The sequence below is a fragment of the Heteronotia binoei genome, chromosome 1 (genome assembly GCF_032191835.1).
Source record: "Heteronotia binoei isolate CCM8104 ecotype False Entrance Well chromosome 1, APGP_CSIRO_Hbin_v1, whole genome shotgun sequence".
Classification (NCBI taxonomy): domain Eukaryota; kingdom Metazoa; phylum Chordata; class Lepidosauria; order Squamata; family Gekkonidae; genus Heteronotia; species Heteronotia binoei.
This window is the reverse complement of record NC_083223.1, coordinates 201,739,786-201,764,282: the sequence shown is the minus strand read 5'-3', so window position 1 is coordinate 201,764,282 and position 24,497 is coordinate 201,739,786. Positions and strand designations below refer to the sequence as shown.

At 38.0% G+C, this 24,497-nt stretch overlaps 2 protein-coding genes across 6 annotated transcripts in view; one reads left to right on the top strand and one right to left on the bottom strand.

Annotated features, from left to right (window-relative positions):
• Nucleotides 1-17,972, bottom strand: part of GPATCH2 (G-patch domain containing 2) — a 233,328-nt gene extending 215,356 nt beyond the window's left edge. For all 3 annotated transcript variants that reach the window (XR_009555796.1, XM_060246651.1, XM_060246661.1), the window contains exons 1-4: nt 17,836-17,972; nt 6,911-7,624; nt 3,523-3,584; nt 778-960 (exon numbers count right to left, since the gene is read on the bottom strand). Coding sequence is in view for 2 of the 3 variants with exons in the window: in XM_060246651.1 (XP_060102634.1) it covers nt 778-960; nt 3,523-3,584; nt 6,911-7,624; nt 17,836-17,891 (1,015 nt within the window). In the remaining variant the exon portion in view is untranslated. The remainder of the gene's footprint in view (nt 1-777; nt 961-3,522; nt 3,585-6,910; nt 7,625-17,835) is intronic.
• Nucleotides 17,973-18,103: 131 nt separating this feature from the next.
• SPATA17 (spermatogenesis associated 17) overlaps nt 18,104-24,497 on the top strand; it is a 236,750-nt gene continuing 230,356 nt past the window's right edge. The window contains exons 1-2 of one of the 3 annotated variants that reach the window (XM_060246683.1): nt 18,104-18,372; nt 23,211-23,300. In XM_060246683.1, the coding sequence (XP_060102666.1) occupies nt 18,305-18,372; nt 23,211-23,300 (158 nt within the window). In that variant the 5' untranslated portion in view covers nt 18,104-18,304. The remainder of the gene's footprint in view (nt 18,373-23,210; nt 23,301-24,497) is intronic. The other 2 variants (XM_060246674.1, XM_060246692.1) reach the window with 2 other exon arrangements.

Sequence of the window (24,497 nt, the reverse complement as noted above, 5' to 3'; positions counted from 1 at the left end):
GTTTCAACTTCACATAAGTCTGCTTGCATCTGATACTATTGGTAGATACAGAATTTTTTGCTAATGTAGTTAGAGGCACATTCTTCAACAGAAAAATGGCACAACTCAGCCCTGCGAAGCTTATCAGTCACACTCTACTGTATTTTTATACTGCATATCAGATATAGATCAACAAATGATAACAATTATAATTTCTGAAAAGCCATGAAACTGATTTCTTCCTTTACTACCAAATTATTTTTACTGATGTTTTAATATTTTCTAATCTTTTAAAATTAATTTTAACGATAGTAGGTATTTTAATACCAATATTTGCAAATGTGTTTTTTTTTAAAAAACATATATTCAATGTTTTCATCAGACAAAACATTGCTTCCTAAGAAATGAAAGTTGAGAGAGCATGATATAAATATTTTAAACTATTTTGGAGAGACTCCCTCATTAAGCAAGAGTCCAGAAGGATGAGCATTGACAGAAACTGGAAAAAACTACTAATAAAGGCAAGAGAACAGAAATTTAAGAAATTCCGAGAGCTCAGTAAGAAACTTCGGTTGCAATGATGGACAGAATTGCCCATACACCCACCTGACTAATATGACAGTGTACATCTTCATAATTACGCACAGGATTAGGGCTTCAGGGTATATTAGATACTTTCTCAACTTTTTAAATCTGCTTTAAGACTTTGATCACAAACCTTAGTTTATATTAATAATACTGCCGCATATGTCATAACAAGTTTAAAATATATTATTATGTCTTTTAAATATTGCTGACCTCTCTTGCCTGAATGGGACAGAAGAGGGAAACTGCCTGTTAAGATACTTTCAAAGACTGGATCAGGCAACTCTTTCTCTAGTTCAGTTGGGTCTTCTTTTTCCCACCAGGGAATTATCCCAGTAATCCCACAGGCACCTCCAGGCTCACTTTCATGGAACCAGTCACTCTGCTCATCATCACCTGTGTTAAAAACACTTCATGTTAAAAGAAGATATTCAGGTTTATAACCCAGAGACTCACATAATCAGAATTACTTTCCCCTTTACTTCTGTAAAATTGTTGCACCTGTGGTGCAGCTCTACTCAGAACATGATGCTTACTAGTATGACAACTAAGAGGACATAAATGATAACATTTCACAACCAGTTCAGATATGTGAAAATTAATAAACTGGCTAACCTTGTAGTGACGACTGTAGGGAAACTCATTTCAAGTTACTATATTTTACACATTAACAATAAACAAGCCTTAAATCTTGCATGGAATTAAAAGGTATAAAATTATAAAACCAGCCCTTTGCAGTTGATAATGATATACACTTAGCTTAATTTTATGATGTGTCTGGTATTTAAAAGTGTGGAAGCAATTACAAGCAGATGTAACCAAATAAGATTAGTTTAATTGAGTTCATTAAAGGTTCTGAAAATGCTGATTTTAAATTATATACGACAATACCTTAAGACATGCTGAAAATGTACTACATGTCACCAGGAATCTAGCAATATTTTACTGCCTCTTAAAAGGAATATATATATATATACACACACACACACACATATATATATATATACACACAAAGTTAAGAGTTTACATTTGTATACTTCATTAAATCAACATTTAAAAGTTGTATACAAAAAATACTCAACTTGTAAAATGCTTTTGCTGTATGTTTCATTAGACCAACTTTTACTTTCTGAATAGTATTGATAGTTGCAGCGATAGCACTGGCATATATTGTAAGTAGCCTCAGACCTATATATATCACTTCACAGACCTACAGTCAATTAGAAAGAATGAATCTGTTGCCCTACTGACAATGTGAGGTAAGGTCATTTGTCTTGACTGTAGCAGTGTTGTCCTCCATTGTCTTCATGCTCCAGAGACTCTTGAAAGTTGGAGAACTCGAGTGCAAGATGAGTCAGTAAGATACAAGGGAAGGGAAGATGTAAAGTAAGATACAGGGAAGGGAAGCAGCTGTTAGAAGAGATTCCCCAAGGCTAAGCTGGAAAAGGGAAGTAGACTCAGTAGGAGAGGGATCTTCATGGTGGCTCTTGTTTTCCCATCATTACATTTGTATCCAAGTAAAATACATTTTATAGGTTCTCATAACTGCTCCCCAAAGTAGCAATCAATGTTTAAGTTTTAATAGTTTTTCCCTAAAGAAATTCTTAAGCACTGCAAATACAAGATTTGGGTGCCTGGGTCTTTTCAAACTTTGATTTCGTTTTCAAGGACATGCTTCCCTTGAATCACTCTATTTCACTATTTTAAATTATTAACAGGACTGAAATGGATAAACTGCCTCACACTGTTAGGCTTTTGAATAATTATATTTTACATATCATATAATGTAGTAGTTAGCACACAGCTGATGTGCAAGATTTACTATTAAATGTAAAGTAGTGCAAGTAGTAATCAGCTAATAGTGCAGATAGATATCTAGCAAATTAATGTATTCTGCAGGCTGTTATTAACCAGTGAACAATACTCATGTCATTCAGATAAGAAAATCTCCAGATTGGACTACTGTTAACATACTCAACACTGAGTTTCCTCTGAAATTAATGGGAACTACAATTTGTGCAAAGTACAACTAACTAGCAAGTGTTTGGTGACGATTCCTTATTATTCCAGTCTGGCAAAATTACATTAGATGCATACATGTTTCTGAGCATAAGTCATGGTGATGATTTTAAACTTTAAAAGTCCTTCACAAATTAGGACTCATGTTCCTTAAGTACTGCATCATATACAGGCCCATCTGCCACTTCAGGTCAACACAGCACCTCTTTTTAAGGGTACCTATTTTCAGGCTGGAACACTCAACCTCTTAAAAATCTCCAGTGTTTTTAGTGGTAGTCCATTCTTTTGGATCACCTTCTAAAGGAAGGGGTGATGAATGCGGGACTCAGATTTTATACCAGAGACTGTCTACAGTGGAAGGCACCAAGAATAGTTCTGGGTAAAATTGCCTAGGGCTACCCTATTGCTTTAAAACACTGGACTTTAACAAATTGTCAACGGAAGGAAGTTCCAGAGTTTTATGATAATATGGTTTGCCTCTCTATATGCTCTTGAAGGTGTATGAGTGTGAACATATGACAGAACACTCTTGGTCAAATGGAAAAGTAAGAAGAGTGCACATTCTCTCTTTGATTAGTTATCTCTAAACTTTGTTAAAAGGAAACCCTTATTAACATCAGTGCTGAAGAACATAGGGAATACAGCAGTAACGGTTTTATATCAAAAGCATCACAATGCTGCAAATTTTATACACACATATTGGAGTTAATAAACACATCTGGCATTTTGTTCACAAGCATCTACCTTATGTGCCTCTACAGTGAATAAATGGATTATTTCTGTTTTTAAACATGGACTCACTTTTGCAGGGTTTAAAAAGAAATGAAATGTTGAAGTTCATTCCCCAAAATTCCTAGGAAGTAGATTTAAAAATAAACCAACCTCTGGTGAAATAATATGCCATACTAAACTAAACTAAAAATTGTACTACTCCAGTACCTTGTCTTCCCTCATCGTTTGTAAATAAACCAGCATCACTACTGCTCAGGCTGCTGGATTCACTGTAATAATGAAGAGAAAGAAACAGATCAAAAGTCCAATTGACATCCAGTCGTAAAATTTTAAACAGACATGATGGAACTCAAATGAAACTTAAGCCTGACCAAAATCTAAAAGAAAATAATATGCTTAAACACACACACACACACACACACTGCAAATATCCCAGTTCCATTAACTACAGAACATATTATTTTTTGGCACATAAAACCACAGGAATCTAATGGGACCCTGACAGTAAGCCAGATGTGACTGCAATGAGGTGCTGACACAATTGATGCATTTTATTATCTGTTCCCATCAAATGCTCACTGCTCCTTTCTTATGCTGTGCAATTCAGCTTGATCCCAAACACCACTGTTCAATAAAGGGGGGCGGGGAGAGACTTGCTATCAAAAGCATTCTTTCTTCAACATATAAAATACATGTATTGAGATAATGACTTTTCCTAACATTTGCAAAATATTCTGAAAAATACCCTGCATAAAGATTCACTATAATTCCATTATCTAGACAAAGAAACAACGTTTACAATAACAACCTATTAAATCAAAAGGTCACCTTGAAAAAAATGAAAATGATCAATATGATAACAACAAAGAAAAGGGGGGAGAGACACTGTTTACCATTTATTTTCCTTTAATTTCCAACTGATGGCTGCTTCGAACATTACACTTTCTCATACATCCTCCAAATGTTTTGCAGTATGTATACAAATGTATGTGCATGCAAATACAAGTATACCATTGTGTGCACTATTCAGTTCATGCTCCAGGGAACTGGGATTGGCTGTGAAAGCAGTGATCCAAACATTTGCTGCCAAATAACCTACAAAGCAGCAAAAATTCATCAGGGCACCATTTAGGAAGGGCCTGTGTTTCACACTACATGTGATTATTCTTCAGAAGCATTTATTTCTGTGGTTTTAATAAGGAATTAATGAGGAATTACAGCCCACTTTTAAATATATATATTGCTTGTCTGAAGTTTAAAATTTACTTTGAACCTTCAACCACACATACTTGAAATAAATATTTTCTTACCCCACCAGTAAAACCTGAAATGGAGCATCTGAAGTGTATATTATCTATAGGGAACAACTTTTTCTGCTGTATGAATTGCAAAGGTAAACAGATTGGTTTCATTAGGGAGGGAAAAGCAAATATAACACCTCACTGTGCTCTAAAAGAAAATGCACTACTGAAATCCTAACAAAGCTATTTATAAATGTAATCTTTGTGAATTACGGTACTTTAGCCCATTGCACGTGAACAGCTACAAAACATATAAAAGTTTGTCAGCTCTAGTGACAATTTGTAAAGAGAATGCCTTAAAGAACATTGTAATATCCAATTGTGTTCACTCACAATCAACTACAAAATGACAACTAAAAAGCATTTCAGAATTGCTAACACAAGTGGCAGCAGCTCTGGCCAGTACTGCTTTTCACACACTTCCTTTGATGTACTCATATCTGGAGATCTGGCAACCATTATGTATGTTTCTGCAGTCCTCTACAGTTGACCACTGAAATACACTTTAGGTGGAGCTGCTCTTTAAGATCATGCAGGTTCTTCCATTAGACCACAATACAATACAATACACCTTATATGGAATCATATAACTTATGCTGCAAAAGAGTCAGCTCCCCTTGAGGTTGTGGGGGGGAGTGAATACCTTCAACTTGGGTGGGTGGGAAGACAGCAAGGAGGGGCAGTCCCTCAGAGCCTCTTTCTATTCAGAATGGGCCTTGTTCCTAGTTAACATATAAAACCCTAAGCAGTCCGGATTCTGTGCCTGTTAGAAAACACTTTGTCATATCTGTGCTATCTACCTACTGAGGTTCCCTCAAATACATTATATTCAAAATGCAACATCTATTACTTCCCCTAAAGTAGGTATCAGAGAACCCCTGCCTAATGCAGGTGTGCTAGAATTTCTGTGTGCAGATTTCAGAAAGCATCTTCTGTCATTTATGGGTTTTGTAAAGCAACAACTTAGTACTTTAATTTTGTAATGTATTCAACAATGATTAAATTTACTTAGCAGGACCATAGTATCAGTTGAGGGAAAATAAGCTGATGCTATATCAAAGATGCAAATATAGTTTAGTAGAGAGCATTATGCAGTTTAAAAGCAAGCCTGGAATAAAAATACATGAACAAAATTGAAATCTGATAATGTTGGCTCTCCTGACTCCCAAAGGTATGATAATGACCTTAATGTGAAACAACTTAAATGTATGTCCTTGACTAAGTTCCACATTCTCCACTTTATCATTCTTGGGACTAGTGTGAACATTCTTTTAGCACAAATGTCCCCTTTTAAAGTCTTATTCCTAAATCATTAGCATACAGAAGTTCCTACAAGCAAAGCTATTGAATTATAGAATTCTTCCTGATATAATCTGCTAGCACCGGGGGGGGGGGGGCGGAAATGAACAATAAAGTATCGAATGTATGAACAGAGCTGCAATCAATGTAGTTGGCAACTGCAAATACTTATTTTGGCTTGGCCAAGCATGCAAAACTGAGTCAAGGTTTACTAGAGGGGTGAGAAGGGAAAAGAATGAGCAAGAAAAAAACTGCAATTTTGTGCCATCTATAATACAAATGTGTCTTATTTCTCTTAATACAGTGATTTTAGCTGTATTTTAGTTGTTTGCCTATGAAACCGTAGGCATTAGCTCCATTAGATCTGAACATCTTATCTTATCAAACAAAAGAAAAATGTACAACTGTACAATACAAGACCTTAAGGTTGTGTGATTGAACCTGGGATACTCAGCACTCAAAATACATGCTCTGCCACCAAGCCACAGACTTTCACCTATAAAATAGGTCAAAGGTAGTACATGTCTTCCAGGCTGAAAGACCCAAGATTAATTTTCAGCATCCTAAATTAAGGAATCTTAGGTAGCAACTGTTTGGAAAGACCCTTCTGTGCCTCAGACACAGATAGATGCTGAAGTATTGCAATATATGGACTTCATAAGGCTGAAGTTATTAACAGTGTAATGGACTTAGATTGATTACACTGCAAATGATCTAGCCACCACCTAGAATTTTTCAGGCAGAAAGTAAATATTATCTATGGGATAATACAAGAAAAATACATTCCAGAAAACAACTTTCAGAAAGTTGGTATCAGGAGCTGACTATATAACTCTAAAAGGAAGTCTCCAAATGGTATTAGGTGGTCAACATGCATTGTTATTACATTTTAATCACAGAATACAGGGAAAACACTTTGGCATAAGTATATCAACACTTGCAAGTCAAACAAAGGTGCTTTTGAATTAGCATTAAATGAAAAATGGAAAAGTAACCTGTCACTCATGTTTTCATCTGATCCCTTTTGTTCCTCATATTCCATTTTATCCTTGCTTGCCTGGTTGATTTCATCATTCTCTATGACTACACCTTCATCCAAAATTTCTGGTCCTTGCCTATATGCAGTGAGTTTTCTTTTTTTAACTTTGTTCTTTATTAGTTCTTGATGTTGGCAAGATCTGTTGTCATTGTCCATTTCTTGATCCCTAATATCCTGCTGCTGGTGTAAAGTCAGTGTGTTTGTTACTTCCAAAGGTAGGTCAATTGCCATTCGTTTCACCTTTCGCCTTCTACGCAGAGTCCTATTTCCTAAATTGTCAACTGCTAGATCAGGTTCATGCCATAGAGGTCTTTTACCTCTGAGGTTGTTTAAATTTGAAGACGGCCTGCGTTTTGCGACCAGCAACTGATCATCAGAATCACTATGGTCTTTCTTATTATTGGCATGATTCTCTCTATAATCCTTGTTTGGTTCTTCAAGGCTGGAGTCAGAGCCTTCACTTAAACAATGGCCAGTTTCCCAGGGGTGATGGGTGTTAAATGAACGTCTTTTTCGTCCCCTTCGCTTTCTGGCCTGGCGTTTTAGAAGACAAGAGACACTGTGTGAATGATCTCCTGTGTCTGCAAAGCCCCCTCTTGCTTGCTCTGAACTTTCCTCCAGTGCTGAAACAAGATCATGAACTAGTTCCTCCATAGTCTTACTGAAATGCCTGTATTGGGGAGGGGGGGTGACAAAAAAAATCCAGTTATGAATAATAGCATGAAAAATTACCTGGTTAACTATTAGAATTATAACTAGATATTCTAGCTTTTTTTTAAAAAAAAAAACAATAACCTGAAAACCCAATTTAGCAAAAAAAACCGTAAAAACTGTCCTATTTTTAACATTAGATACAGTAAAAAAAATGAATACACAGATTTTGATCTACAGGGTTCACAAATTCCCTTACTAGGTCACCCGGTAGCAACACTTTCTCCCCATGACAATCAATCCACGAATGTAAAAGAAAGAGGTCCATCTTTTCAGGCAGAAACATTACTTCTGCTTCCATAAGAGCCCAGCAAAACCAAACTTGCTCTTCTCCCCTCCAAGTCCTCAGACACACAGAGGATTTGGGGCAGGGAAGGATACTATTTTTACCTTATACAAAGCTTCACAGAAAAAGCAGTTTAATCCATCCACAATATCTTCATAGGCTCTAGAGAAGTGCAAGATAGTTTCTTACTTTGGAACCCTGGGGTATGTAAGAACAAGACCCTACTACCCTTCTAATATTTTCCACATTCAACACAGGACTTAAGGAGAGGAGCTGGGTCTCATTTAGTTTTACTTGGAATTTTTATGGAAGCAGCACAAATCTCTGGGAACCAGCATAAAACACTATGGCCACCATAATCCTTTGGCATTTGCCAAAGACACAAGATGGGAATAAATAAATGATTGCCACAAATAATGGACAATTAGTAAGGCAATCCAAAGTCTGTGGACACCTAGGTTGCATTTGGACCTCACAACAAACTGCAATTCAACTCCAGTTGTACAGGACAGATAGCTGCTTTGGTAGCAGCATGCCGTTCGCTTCTTCTGCCTTCTTGCATGGAGTCAGATGAAAACTTTCCAATTTGATCAAGCTTTGATCAATTTACTGTGATGTACAAATGCAGGTGAACACTATAAATAAACTTCAGTTCACCAAGGCACATGCCTTTCGATATCACAGGCGTTTGATTAAACTAGGATGGATGAATGCAGTGTACTTCACTAAAATAAGACCTCTCAAGAGAGTTCTTTTAAGACTGCATAGATTCTAAGGCAATATTTTTCTTTTTTTTAATTTTATTTACATGCAACAAGAGAGCACAATAATTTTATTGGAAAGGTTCCAATTTAGAGGGACTTCCGAGGGCTGGAAAAAGGAGAGCTGAACTGCCTCTCATAAGGGAGGCAGCTGGAACCTCTATGTGGGGGTAGAGAAGGCAATCTAATGCCTACTACCTACTTTTCTCATACAGAGAATAGTCCAAGACACGCTTGGGAAACTTGGAGGAGATTTACTTTGGCGGAAAGGAGCTCCGGAGGGGGCTCCTTTGAATCTTTGAAGAGTCTCCGGCGACGAGTGCGTTACATTGTCTGCAGAGAGTCTCCAGAGTCATTAAATTGACTTAAACTCACCAGTATCCAGCACCGCTATACTACAAATAACATCTGGATTACTATCAGGATGGTGTCTACTTGGATAGCCACAGCAGAAGGTATTGATTTTTATCTTTCACTCCAGGACTAAAATAAGGATTTACAAAAATAATTAAAAGGTGGCAAAAAGACTACAGCATGCTTATATAAAGAGGAGGAGGAGGGGTGAATTTGGAACTATTTAATATTAAATGACAGAGTTTAAAAGTGAAAAAAAAACAAGAATGTTTTGAATACTTGTGGTTTCTGAAAAACACCCCCATCGTCACAGCATTGATGGTCAGTAGAATTCCACAGGAAGTGATGTTTTGTACCATCGTGTGATTTGACTACCAGTGAGAACGGAACTTGGAGGCAAGAAAAGCAGGAAGTATCCATTGGAAGAAGGTCAAATTGCAAGTCAGCCAGCCTACTCTAGGACTGAAAAACCATAGAAAAACATCAGTGGCCATTAAAAGGAGGGCAAAATAAAATATATATACATTTTTTTTTAAAGTGCTTGGGACTTTGAAAATTGGTGGAATTGGTATATTTGGACATTATAAAGTTAATCCTACTGGGCAGTACTGTTGAAAGCAACTATAGAGGCTTAAAAAGGAAGAAAATTTTTTGAAAAAAGGGGTAAGAAAACTCGCGACCATCATTTTGGATTTTTTTAAAAATTGAAATATTAATATCTCGGCTTGGGGGGCCCCCAGAGCGGCAATTTTAGGTTCATTGGAAAGAGCAAGTCCTGCTCTTTTAAATCTGATACATAGTTTTCAATTTGTTGAGATCAAATTTTTGAGCATTTTTTTAATGTCAGATCACAAGCCAATACATACAAGGGCCATCTCAATGGAAAAGATGCAGGAGCAGTTAGAGGCTATGGAAGCAAGGCTGATGAAAGGAATGAAGGCGCTCAAGAAAGAAATTAAAAAGGACATTGAAGCTAGTACAGTAGCTCTAGAGAAAAAATTTGAAGACCTTAAAAATGAAACCGTAGTAACATCAAAAAAAGTGGATGAGGTGGAGAAAAAAGTAAAAGAATATGATTCCACCTTAAAAAGTGTGCAAGAGAAAGCTGTATTGCAGGACTGTAAATTGATGGAAAACCAGGTACGTCTGAGAGGGGTACCTGAAAATGAACATGATCTGAAGGACTATATAATAAAAATTATTGTGGATATTTTGGAAGATGATTTAGATGATTTAGAAACATCAAAATTCCAAACCCAATTGCTTATTCCATAAAAATTTATAGTCCATATGTTTAATGTGAACTTCTTGTAGACAAATTATGTTGCATTTTTGTTTTGTAATCCACTGAATGATCCAATAGAAAAAATGGAAATTGAAGCAGCAATAAATGTAATGAAAATGGGGAAAGCACCTGGTCCAGATGGATTTACAGCAAAATTTTATAAAGTCCTCAGAGAAGGGTTAACACCCAAACTGCATAAATTGATGAATATTATAAGACTGGAGGGGAAAGTACCAAATACGTGGAAAGAAGCGGTAATTTCTTTGATTCCAAAGGAAGATAGAGATGTCACTGATATAAAAAATTATAGACCAATTTCATTGTTAAATGTGGATTATAAAATATATACGAGAATACTAGCAGAAAGACTTAAACAATTTTTTATGAAGTTTATTAAAGAAGAGCAAGCAGAATTTCTTCCAAGGAGACAAATAAGAGATATTAGAACTGTTGTAAATATTGTAGAATATTATGAAAGACATCCTGTAAAAGAAGTGGCGCTATTCTTTGTGGATGCAGAGAAAGCTTTTGATAATTTAAATTGGGACTTTATGTTTGCGGTGATGGAAAAATTGAGATTGGGAGAGAATTTTATTAGAATGGTGAGAGCAATATATACAGAACAATGGGCAAGACTTTGTATTAATACAGATTTAACGGAGTATATGATGATCAGCAAAGGAACAAGACAAGGTTGCCCTCTATCTCCGTTGTTATTTATAATGACTTTAGAAATTTTGCTGATGCAAATACAGGAAGATAAGAGATAGAGGGACTGAAATTGAAGGAATTTTCCTATAAATATAGAGCATTTGCTGATCATATGTTTATAAATGAAAACCCATTAAAAGTAACGCCACTGCTCTTGAGTAAAATACAAGAGTATGGAGAATTGGCTGGATTTTATATAAAGAGAAATCAAAAATTTTGTGTAAAAATATGACAATTGAAAAACAGAAAGAATTACAGAGCTCAACGGAGTGTGAAGTTACGTCTAAAGTAAAATATCTAGGTGTGGAAATTACCATGAAAAATATTGACTTATATAAAAATAATTATGAAAAGTTATGGCATAAAGTGGAAGAAGATATGTTAAAATGGAATAGACTCAATTTGTCGTTATTGGGAAGAATAGCTGCAATAAAAATGAATATTTTACCGAGAATAATGTACTTGTTTCAAACTATTCCGATTGTGAAGGACCATAAACAATTTACTAAATGGCAAAGGAAGATTTCGGAATTTGTGTGGGCTGGAAAGAAACCAAGAATTAAAATGAAAGTGTTAACAGATGCTAAAGAAAGAGGTGGATTTCAACTACCAGATTTAAAACTATATCATGAGGCGGTGTGCTTGGTGTGGATAAAATAATGGATAATGTTGTTAAATAACAAACTTTTAGCATTAGAAGGACATGGAAACAAATCTGGGTGGCACGCATATATGTACTATGGTAAAAGTAAAATGGACGGCTTCTTCTTACACCATTATATAAAGAGAAATCTGTTAAATACGTGGATAAAATATAAAAAATATGGAGATTAGAGGAAGCCGTTGTGGATAGTGCCAACGGAAGTAATAAAAATATATGCTGAAGGTGAAGGATAGTGGCTATCATATGGTCAAATATTGAAAATCCAAGGTAGTAAAATCGAATTAAAGATGGAAGAATTAAGAAACAAATATGATTGGTTTCAAATTCAACAAATTAAGAACTTGGTGGAAAGTGACATTAAAAGTGAAGGAATAAGAAAAGAGCAAATCAAATTGGAAAAAGTTCTGCTTGGAGACAATGGAAAGTTGATTTCAAAACTATATAAACTATTATTGAAATGGTCTACTGAAGATGAAGTAGTAAAATCTCAAATGATAAAATGGGCAATTAATGTTAATACAGATGGAAACATGGGAATATTTGTGGAAGAATTCTATGAAAAATTTGACATGTTATAGTATCAAAGAAAACTGTTATAAAATGATGCACAGGTGGTATATGACTCCTAAAAAGCTAGCAAAAATGAACAACAAGATGCCAGGTAGATGTTGGAAATGTAAACAGCATGAAGGTTCTTTCTACCATATGTGGTGGACTTGTGAAAGAGCAAAACAGTTTTGGCAAATGATTCAAAAAGAAATTTCTAGAATCTTGGGATATGAATTTAAGAGAACTCCAGAGACTTTCCTATTGGGATTACAAATGGAGAAATTTCCAAAAGAAGATAGAACTATTATTTGGTACTTGCTTTCAGCTGCTAGGACATTATATGCAAAGTTATGGAAGCAAGATAAAATACCAGAAAAATGGGACTGGATTGTAAAAGTTATGTCATGGAGTGAAATGGACAAACTGACAAGAATCTTGAGAGACTATGAGTTAGAGGGATTTAAAAGGGATTGGGATAAATTTAGAAAGTACATAGAAAAAGAATGGAAAATAAAAGGACACTGTGTGATTTCTGAGAATACTCAGAAGAAGAAAGAAGATGAATTATAACAACTAGATGACTTTATAAAGAATAAGAAATGGTGTTTTTTAACTTCTTTGCAAAATGATATATATACATTTTCTTTTTATTTCTCATTATTAAGATTCTTTTAAAGTTAAAGATACCTTTTGGTATTAGAAGTTTAGGTAACTGACACCGGCGGAAGTCAAGATTTGGGAGGGGGGGAGGGGAAAGTATAATGTATGGGGAAGGTAGCAAGTGTTAATATGGTATTAGAACTGGTTATAATTACCATATATTACCAAATAAAATTGTGTTTAATCCGGAAAGGTTCCATTTTAGCTAAATAAAATTGTGTTTAATCCGGAAAGGTTCCATTTTAGCTAAAGTAACTGCAAAAAACAAACAAAAACCCTTCTAAAAAGTTTATTGAAGTTTACTAAAGTTACTAAAGGGACACAATTTTCTTTCCAAATCCAAACATTCAGCTGAGTAAGTGTCACGTACAAACTTGTATGGTGGGACAGAATACTCAAGCAAGGATTCAACTGTGGAAATTATTCTATCTATTCATCTTCTGTTTTACCAGTTCCCAAGATGGTCCGTATAGCAGCCCCGTGGTGCAGAGTGGTAACGCTACATTACTGCAGTCTGAACTCTCTGCTCATGACCTGAGTTCAATCCCAGCAGAAGCTGGGTTCATGTAGCCGGCTCAAGGTTGACTCAGCCTTCCGTCCATAAAATGAGTACTCAGCTTGCTGTGGGGAAAGCATAGATGACTGGGGAAGGCAATGGCAAACCACCCTGTAAAAAGTCTGCAAATGAAAACGTCGTGATGCGATGTCACCCCAGAGTCAGAAATGACTGGTGCTTGCACAGGGGACTACCTTTACCTTTTTAAGATGGTCCCTTAAAATGTATATTTGCATAACCATGGGCTGCCTTAAACAATACTCCTTGCCTGTTAAGTGCCATCACTTTCCGATGCAGATGAATCATGTTGTTGGGCATGAAAAAGTTATAAACACCTTAGAGAATTTTGTTATTATCACAAGTAGCTTAAAAGCGGCTAGTCTATGATGCAATTCAGGAAGTGTGAAAGCCTGTGTGGTGCAGTAAATAAAATTAATGAATAAATAAATAAATGTAAGCCAGTTACATTACTCAGAGCATATATAATTTTACCCATAGCCTCTGGACAGCTTAATGTATATATAAAAAGTATCTCCTACGTTCCTCTCCCCATAAAATTAACATTTTGAACTGCCTAAAAATCTATCAGGCACAGCTAACATACACATCCTACTGGGCCTTAGCCTACCATTTCTAAGTACCTATAATTTTTAAAGAAATTATTTAAAATCTATACTTTTCTACCTAATATGTCTTCCCTCTCTATTCTGCTGATGTAAAACTCAACCTTGTCTCCCCCAGACAGTTCTGACACTAGATTTATCTCAGAACCTTACTGAGATCTCCAAAGACCCAACCACATCCTTCAACACTCCTAAAGAACAGAAGAAGGTATTATTCTACAACCTTATCAAATTTTTGCCTGATCAAATTAAATCTTGTGTTGACTTAGTTAAAAGAGAGTTGCTATACGTCATTTTGTAAGGCACCTGATTCTATTTTCCAACTCACGTCAACATAAATGATCCAACAGAACTTTTCTGCCTTGGAAAGGGGACTATTAATCTGAACCATACATAAAGAAAAATGGAATACAGATGTATTTATACCCTACTGGGAACCCAAAGCACCTTACATCATTATCATGTCCATTTTATCCTCACCATGGCAGAGTGGGCATTTGAACCTGTGCTTCTTACATCCTAGTCTGAAACTCTAACCCAGGGGTGCTAAGCATACAGCCCATGGGCCAGATCTGACCCCCACAGGGATCAAATCTGTCCCCTGAGCAACTTCCTTCTCCTGCTTCCTTTTTCAGGGATGCTACTGCCGTTGCTCCGTAACTTGCTTTCCCCCTCCAGCTCCCTCAGTGGCTCTTTGCTTCCTGCGTCCCCCCACAGAGCTCCATGGCTGCTTTGTGTGGGAGAGATACAAAGTCAGTCTCTCTCTCTCTCACACACACACACAGAGGGAGGGGAGGGAGAGAGGGAGGGAGGGAAAGAAGGGAGAGAGCACTTTGTTCTCTGAGACTAATCTAAAATGTAAGCCTATATTTTAGGGGAGGGACAGTGGCTCAGTGGTATAGCATCTGCTTGGTAAGCAGAAGGTCCCAGGTTCAATCCCTGGCATCTCCAACTAAAAAGAGTCCAGGCAAGTAGGCGTGAAAAACCTCAGGAGAGCCACTGCCAGTCTAAGTAGACAATACTGACTTTGATGGACTGAGGGTCTGATTCAATATAAGGCAGCTTCATATGTTCATATATGTTCCACCTTGTTATATGTGCTTATGTTTCCTGGCAGAAAATAAAGAGTTCAGTGCACAGAATCCTGACACTTCAGCATGGATTTTTAAAAATGATTGTTTGAAATGAAAAAGTGGATGTTGTTTTATCCATAATTTGGCCTTTTAAAAATGCAATTTTAGTCACTAAGATGGATACTCTATGCCAGGGGTGGCCAAACTCACTTAATATAAGAAGAGCCACATAGAATAAACATCAGATGTTTGAGAGCCGCAAGACCAGGAAGGAAGACAAATAGATGGGGAGGGGGGAGAGGTGGAAAGAAAGCGACTTTATCTTGGCTTGCTTGGCTTGGAGAAGTGATTTAAAGAAACAGATGCCTTCTCCAAGCCAGCCAACAAGGCAGTGGGGGCTTTGAGAGCCGTACAACATGTGTGGAAAAGCCCCATGTGGCTCCCGAGCCACAGTTTGGCCACTCTTGCTCTATGCCTTCCACTGCTCCAGTAAAGTCCTGTCTCTTAGAAAGCAATTTAGCATACAATGAAGGCTGAATTTGCTAGACACATATTCAAGTTTACACTTGTAATCTGTTAAATTTGAATAACACTAAGTTAGAGGCTGTGTTTCTATGTAAAGAAAAAATGAGGAAAGTATCTAATTTCTGAAAGCAGCCTTATAAACAATGCTGTAAATTGTATACCATATTTATTATTATAGGCTTCCTATTGAGATCAGGGACAGACATCACAGACACAAGACACTAAGACATACCATCCAGTGTTTTTCTAAGAACATGCACAAGCACATTTGGGAGATCCTGTGTTCTAATTACAATATGCTCAGACATCAAATTATTATATATAACTCTAATAACAAAAAAAGCACTGACAAATCTAATTGGAAAGGCTATTTTATCCAGTAACTACCAGACTTTGCTTATGTCCAATTTAATGTTATGTGCTTTCACTCTGAAGAAAGTTCTACTTTGTTCAGTGAGATTTACTTTAAAGTGTACATAAAATTTCAGTTTCTAAGTAAGTATTCTACTACTCTTCCAAGTCTTGTACAGAAACAGCCATGAGAAAGCTCCAGAAACGCAAATCAAGTAAGACTAAACAAAATAACACAACACTGTGGAAAGAAAAGATTTTAAGCCATAGTCTTTGTCAGTATTCACCACAGAGTGGTTTGCTGACATCAAAGTACACAAGTAGGGCTAGTATCAGGTAGCACTTTTGGCACACTGGGATCCAATAGTAAAAAAACCTGAAGCAACTCAACATTTGATCATTTATTGGTTATGTCTGCAATTGGATCATTTCCATTTTTTGCTCCTTGTTTCCAGCATGCCAAAGGGTGCAACCCGATACTAGCCAAACTGTACCCAAAGATACGGGATGGCATTTCTTGGCTCCATGCACCTGTGATGACTCTACAGTTCCTGCGTCCAATAAGACTCCCAATAAAAAGAATGAAGAAGCATTAAGAATATAGCCTGATTCTTTCCCACCCCCCTCTACTTCTTTCCTTCTCATATTTAAGAAAACACAACAACAACATCCAGCCTGTGAAGAGTTCCAGAGAACTCAAAAGCTTGTATGCCATGTCTTGGATACAATACAGTGAAAGTAGAACTGTGTTGAAGGTGGTAACTTGTCTGCTTCCATCTCCTGCTGCAATTATTTATGCCCCCTGAGACTATACCCCATGGGACAGTGGACCCTTAGGAAAATCATGGCTGCAGTGACAGGGGAGACTAGGCAAAAACTACCCTCCCCCTTCTGCAAGCATGTCCTTTATGAGAGCAGAAAGTTAGCATAGGATTCAAGTCAGCCTCCCATTATCTTGGTTGGTCTTTAAAAAAAGAAATTCCATGTCTTTACTATGGATCAATATGATTACCTACTATTTTTGTCCTAAGGAGATATGTATAATTTCCAAAACATAAATTCTGCATTTTCTGATGATTACATGACCAAATGTTTTAGATCAAGCTAAAGGTATTGCTTAGTTGCAAACCAGTCTATTATGTCACAGCAAACAACTATTATGAATACTTGCTCAAGAAATATGAGTTCACCCCATCTCAAATGCTTACTGCAGCACATGGTGAAAGACAAGGCTAGAGCATGAGGATCATCCTGTGGGCTCTTCATTTATTTTTTGCCTAATTCCCACAGCCGTACTTATTAGCCTCATTCTACAAGCACCCACAAGCCTTCCATCAACTTACAGAGAGAGCACCTAGTCTCAGAAACCTCTTCCTACTGTCCCTACTATTCCACTCAATTCTCCTCTCTGGTTTTATTGCGCTGCAACCTCCGGGGGCTTCATTTCTTTTTAAATCCACGTCCTTATTATATCACTAGAGAGCTTACAAATATTGCTGACATTTCAATCGGGTCCTGTATCTGGCCTCAAGAAGCAGCTTGATGGGCACCCACTAGGTATTAATATCAATGTATCATCATCATCATGCTACGGTTTCCCCCGGCTGATTACTAAAGAACGTATTTTCTTTTCTTCGTCATCTGGATAACTACTTACTACTCCAGTGTGTCTCTCAACCTTTCATGTGTAAAAGGGTTCGACCCGAAATCGTCTGCCCCGCCAAGAGAGTCCGGGCCTTCCCTGTTTCTGCCACCCTCTCCCCGCCCCTCACCAGCTCTTCCTAGCGGCCGGAGGTCTACTCGGGTTGGGCTCAGCCACCCGGAACATGTACCCAGCACCCGCCGTCGGCCGCTCCCTGAGGAGACGGGTGCCGCTTCGCAGAGATTCGGGAGGGCGACAGTCCAGCGGACCACTCTCCAGCGGCGGCGGATCCTTTCACACCCCCATGTTGGTATCCCGGAAGCAGCCGCGGTGCTGGAAGGAAACAGGGCTGAACCATTGCAAGCTGGAACGGGAAGCAGCACCACAAAGATTATCTCGAGAGATTTACTCTGCCTCCGGCCTCAGTCGTTTCACCAACCCCAGAGCATATTTGGCTTCCTCTCTTCCTTCTCCGTGGAAGAAAATACGTGGAAAAGCATACATTTTGTGCTCCCCCAGTTCCGGCTCGTGTGGTACAGCCCAGTTGCTATGGCGACAGCTTGTACACCATCCGTAGGAGCCGAAGGGTAGAGGGGAAGATGGCTACCTTAGCCAGGCTGCAGGGGAGGTTGCCTGGATTCAAGGGGGAGTTTTTCCAGAGGAACAGGTAACTGCTACCCCCAGCTCTTGCAATCTCTTAAGGGCTTGATCTTCTGCACTGCACGCATATCCTCACGTTGGGTTGTCTTTATTTTAATGATTCAGTGTTTCAAACCTATTTTGTTTGTTTAGGAATTCCACTGCAGTAGGGAGTGGAAGGAAGGAAGTTCAAAGGGGCACTTCTAAGCTGTGTAAATAGACGCCTTTATCCATTAGGTAAAATTATGTAGGAAAGCAGTCTTTAAGTGTACAAGGAATTGCACTTAATATTCAGTATGTTTTATTTATATTATTTATAGTCCACATATATCAGGGGGACTCCAGGTGCATTACACATAGTGAATCAGTGCAATCAACAAAATGTAGCAGCAGTGCATTAGGACTATAGAAGTCTGGAGCCGCCAGACTTCTACAAGAAAGAACTGAAGCACAGCACAAGTATTAACATGACGCAGCAAGTGGTGCAAAAATTACATAATAAGATCCTATTTACAAACACCAGCACAATTTTAACAGAAAGGAAGAAGGCATTTTCATCCACCAATCTTGGTACCCAGCTCTGCAAAACACCCTACAAACTGTAAATTTCAGAAAGTCACAGAACAACCAGCACATTCCACAGAACAATCAGCACAGTCAACAACCATCTTCCTTATCTTCACACCCCTTCCAACCCTCCCAGCAATTAACATAGAACAATGGTCACATTCAACAGCCAGTTTCCTTATCACTACCCTTCCAGGAAGCCCCACCAAACAATGGACACATCCACAAACCAATTGCCCTTTCATCACACCCCCTCCAGCCTAGAAATAGCAGCTCTCCAGCAGCTCTGGCCCCACTCAATGCACAGCAGCCAAGAAGGTCTGAGCGCCTGCTCCGGCTGCAACGCCACTGAGGATGTTCTCCGCAGCTGAGAACGAAACGTCTGGAAGGAAAACTTTCTCCAGTAGAACACAGCACTTGAGCCCAAACGATTCTACAAACCCTAAAGATCCTATTTACATAAGCTAGTGTAGAATGCCATGGCTTGACCATTATCAGGAGCAAGGTGGAGAATGCATATTACTCCCATTCTACAGACACTCACTCCATTGGCTGTCCATCTGTTACAGGGCTCAAATTAAGGTATTGGCTATCCCATACAAAGCTGTTCATGGCTTTGGCTTTGGTCCCTCTTATCTACATGACCACCTCTCCCTATATGTCAGCAGGGGCTTCTGTCAGTGCCAGCCTCCATATGGGCAAAAGCAGTAACTACCTGTACACATGCTTTCTCTGTTGTGGTTCTCTGTTGTGGAATGGCGTACCTGAGGATGTCAGAAAAGCTCACACTCTCCTGGCTTTCTGCAGACAATGCAAAATTAAATTATTCAAGATGGTTTTTCTCCACAGATTATAGGGTTGCATTGAACAAAATGGTTTGGAAAAGTTAATTGGATAAATTTTATTATTTATTTATTTATTTTACTAAATTTTGGATCACCTTCCCAGAAACTGGGCTCAGGATGATTTACAATGGTATAAAACCAGCAAAAACAATTAAAACCAAGGCAATGACAATAAACATTAAATTTTGAGAAAAACAAGATGGAATCTAAGTCCTGCTGATGTCACTCTCTCGTGGAGGAGGAGGGAGAAAAGTGGGAGTGCTAAGATGGAACCTTTCCTGCCCTTAGCCAGATGCCTGTCAGAACATCTCTGCCCTGAGGAACTGTAATAAATCTGCCCTGAGGAACTGTAATAGATAAGGCAGTAGTAGTCTTGAAAGTATTTTTGGAAGAAAGCATAGCTTGCTTTTCTACTGAATAAGTTTTGATGCAGTATTGAGTTGTCATTGCATAACTGGCATAAAAGTTCTGCAAGATCATAATGTTGGTTTGCCGATATATGGTTATGCTTTTGTCTTTAAAGTTGACAGCCTCTTGAATTTTCTTAAAAATAGATGCTTTACTTGATCATAAGCAATAAATAAGAGTGTTAGTAGTGGTTTGGACCCATTATTTGAACCCATCTAAAATTTGTAATTTCCCTATCAGGAGGATGAAAAGAGCATTTGACTGGGGGTGGGAGGATTTTTAGTTTGTTGTCTTTGAACTTCCTATCCTTAGCATACTAATACTAAGGATCACCTTAGTACATGTGAACAAGCCCTGAAGTGCTACTGGGGAAGAGCTTAGGAGGAGAAAAGCTGGAGGCAGTGCAAGCTGGGGAGCAGCAACATAAAATGGGGTTCTCCCCACTGTCAAGGGATTCTTTGGGAAGGTACCATTCTACTGCATCACAGTGCTTATTTTCCCTTGGGCTCTGGTATAAATTCAAGTACTACAAGGACTATTTGAAAGGTTCTCATTCTGTATGGCAGGGGTGGCCAACGGTAGCTCTCCAAATGTTTTTTGCCTACAACTCCCATCAGCCCCAGCCATTGGCCATGCTGGCTGGGGCTGATGAGAGTTGTAGGCAAAAAACATCTGGAGAGCTACCGCTGGCCACCCTGCCGTATGATTTTGGGATTTCCTGCCTCCATCTCTGTAGCCTGTCTCTTGTTATCATGTGACCACAATGGATGAGGAAGGTGACATCTAAGAGATGCAATAGTCCATGGTGGAAAGATATTCTTACTGTACAGTGATAACTCCCCCATCTTGGGCAATAGGTAGAAGACAGCCTGTCATTCTCATATAAGAGTGATACAGTTTGACAGGAAAGATGTCAAAAAATTACTTACGTTGTTACTGGTAAAAACAATCACACTGAAGATTACTTAGAATACTTTCTTTCTGAAGGGCAATGGAAATCCACTGAGATTTCCAAATGAAAATAGAGGTATGCAGTTTCTCAAAAGGTCCATAGGAAACTAAAGATGAATTGCTAATTCAATGATCGTAAAGGACCACCTATACTTCATATTTTGAATGACTGTAGAAATGCATGTACCATTTTAGCAGGACATGAAAGATGGAGCTGTTCCACCAGGCCTTCAACTGAGGCAGCGGGTATCCTTACTAAATCAATATTGGCCTCCCTTGCCTCAGCACGCTGACATGTCCAAAGTATACTGAAATGAAGTGTGCTGAAGTGTCCACTTGATGGCCCAGTTATGACATGATTCATCTGCCAATTGGATATTTTGTGAACTATTTCTGTCTCCTATGACTATGTGGTTAACTTGTGACTATGAGGTTAACTGCTTTACTTATTGTTTTATTGACTTTGTTTTAACTGTTTCATGATGTTGTAATCTGCCCTGAGCCCACTTGTGAGGTAGGGTGGAATATAAATCTCCTAAATAAATAAATATTTGCAAATAAGGCAAAGATTACTAAGGTACTTTAAATTTCCAGTGCTGTCTCGTCCAAACGAAACAAATCCAATAACACTTCTTTTGGAACTCATGAACTCTCAGGGAAATTCAGAAAAAGTATTGGTATGCTTTGAAATTTTGGCATAATATTTAGAAATATATATTTAGAATGTTTTTATCCTACCTTTCTCCAAAACTGAATTCAGGTCAGGGCATGAAATCCCTAAGGGCATGCTGGGAACCTCCATAAAGCTATTTGAAATGCCTTACTAATAGTCTCTGTACCATCCCATGTATGCTCAGTTTCCGTGTGAGCACACTGTTGTTGTGAATGGCCTTAATAGTATTTGTTCTGACTGGCCATAATATCTTAAAAGTTCCCAGTCTCCTTAGAAAGGTACTGCTATTCTCATTGGTCATATAAATAAATTGAATTGGGATTTATCGATTTGTTTATTTAAACATTTATAATTTGCCTTAAAAGTAATTCAAATCCTTATTACAACTAACCAAATCTCTTAAAATTTGTAGAGCAAAATTACTAAAACAACAAGCAAACACACAACAACACAGAGAAAAATACTAGCAAAACATAATCAAGACAACAGAAGCAAAATGGCATTGCCATTCAAAACAGCTGTGTATCTCTAAATGAACACTCTTAGCAGGCACCTACAAAGTAACAGGGAATTAGGCAACCTTCTGTAGGGGAGGGATGTTGTCTTTCTGGTGCACCCTCTCCTAAGTAACCTTATAGTTGGGACAGCTGTGGATATAAATGTGTGGTAAGTTCATATGGAAGAAGCCAGTCCTCTTCAAGCCCAGAACATTTATTTATTTATTTATCTCTTATTTTTCAATTTTTTTAAAAAAATATTTATTTATTTACTTACTTACCTTTCTCCTGTGTGTGGACTCAAAGTAGTTTATGTATTTCTCCTTTTCTCCATTTTATCCTCACAACTACTCTGTCATGTAGCTTAGGGTTAATGTGACTGGCTCAAAGGTTATCCAGCAAACTTCCATGGCACAGTGAAGGGAGGGGGTTATGGCTTTAAGGGTTAAAACCAACACCAGTCCTGGAGACCAACTGGAAGTCAATACAGTTATTACAGAATTAGCATCATATGTTTCAAATTATCTGTCTCAGTTAACATCCTCTTGAACATATTTTGAACTCTTTTTGTTTCTGGATGCTCCTCAAAAGGAAGGCTCTTATGGACTGCTTTATAATATTTTTATTTTGTCATTCCTAGGTCATGGACTACTGTGGTTAGATTATTACTGCTTGCATTCAATACAGTGGTAATAGGTAAACATCAATGGCCCTCCTTAATGAGTTGTTGACAGGCTAAGCTTGTTTTAAACTTCTGGAGGAACCATGTGATAGACATCTGGCAAATATATTGCTTATTTATGTGTTATTTGATTTCTTAAGGTTCATGAGAGAGTGTGGATTTATTCAGTCAAAATAATTTTTGTTACTGTTCATCTCATAGATATAATTAATCAATTTACAAAGTTATTTCTTGTGTTTTCAGACATGTAGATGAATATCGAAAAATAGAATATTATGCTGCTGTAAAGATTCAGAGTTGGTTTCGGGGATGCAAAGTCCGGGCATACATCAGGTAACTTGATTTGCAGAAAGATCCTAATGTATTATAAGAAGTAAAAATACTTCAGACTACAGGAAATGATAGAAGTGCATCTTAGGCCAGTCCTGATCTTACTGCCTGGCTTGAATAATTAATTATATTGTGTGGGTGTAGTATAGCATAGAGAGTCAAAGATTGTCTGGCAGCCTGAGTTCTAACTCTTTTAGCATTATGCACCACTAGGTGGTGAGCTAGACTTTTTGGAGGCAGAGGGAGGTCTGAAAGCTGTGACTGACTTAAGTTTACCCAGGTGGCTTCATGTTGAGGAGCGCAGAATCAAACTCAGTTCTCTGGATTAGAATCTACTGCTTTTAACCACTACACCATGCTGTTCTCTCTGGCTTGACTGAAAACACAAGATGGAAGTCATGGGCTGAAGACCCTTAGGCTGTTGTCCTTTGTTTCTTGCCTGTGTCCACACCCAAGATTCATAAGGTACCTGAGACAGGAAAGCAAAAAACAATCCTCAGCAAAGGTGTTACACATTGGCAAAGATGCTCTTCTTACTATTGATTTATTTAAGAGATGCCTGTGCCTCATTATCAGATCCTACTTGACAAGATTTACAATTAAGCAGTTACCAATATGACAACAACAAGCCATTAAAACAAGCACAGGGACATAACCAGCATAAAACAGACCAGAAAGCAGACTATTAAAAAGCTAGAGAGATAAAAACTACAATTAATAGCTTGAGTAAAAAAAGATACTGTCCTAAACAGAGCTATATCCTAGGCCCATTGGAGTCAATGGGTTTAGAAGACCATACCTCTTTAGGATTGCATTGCAAGTTCTGCATTGTCATTATGTTGCTCCTTTAAAACTGACCTTTTTCACTTCACCTTGTGAAATAAATAAACCAAAAATTTATGCGTACATGCTACTCTTTCTCTGGGATTACAGTAGGGTTACCAACCTCCAGATGGTGGCTGGCGCTCAATGCCATTGCAATCAATCTCCAGGCAACAGTTCACCTGGAGAAAATAGCTGCTTTGGGAGGTAGACTGTATGGCATTATATCCCATTGAAGTCTCTCCTCTTCCCAAATCCTGGCCCTCTCCAAGCACCACCCCACAAATATCCAGGTGTTTCCTAACACAAAGCTGAAAACCTTAGATTACTGTTTGTGTGGTGATGTTACCACTATTTGTCAGGCTGAAACTTGGAATT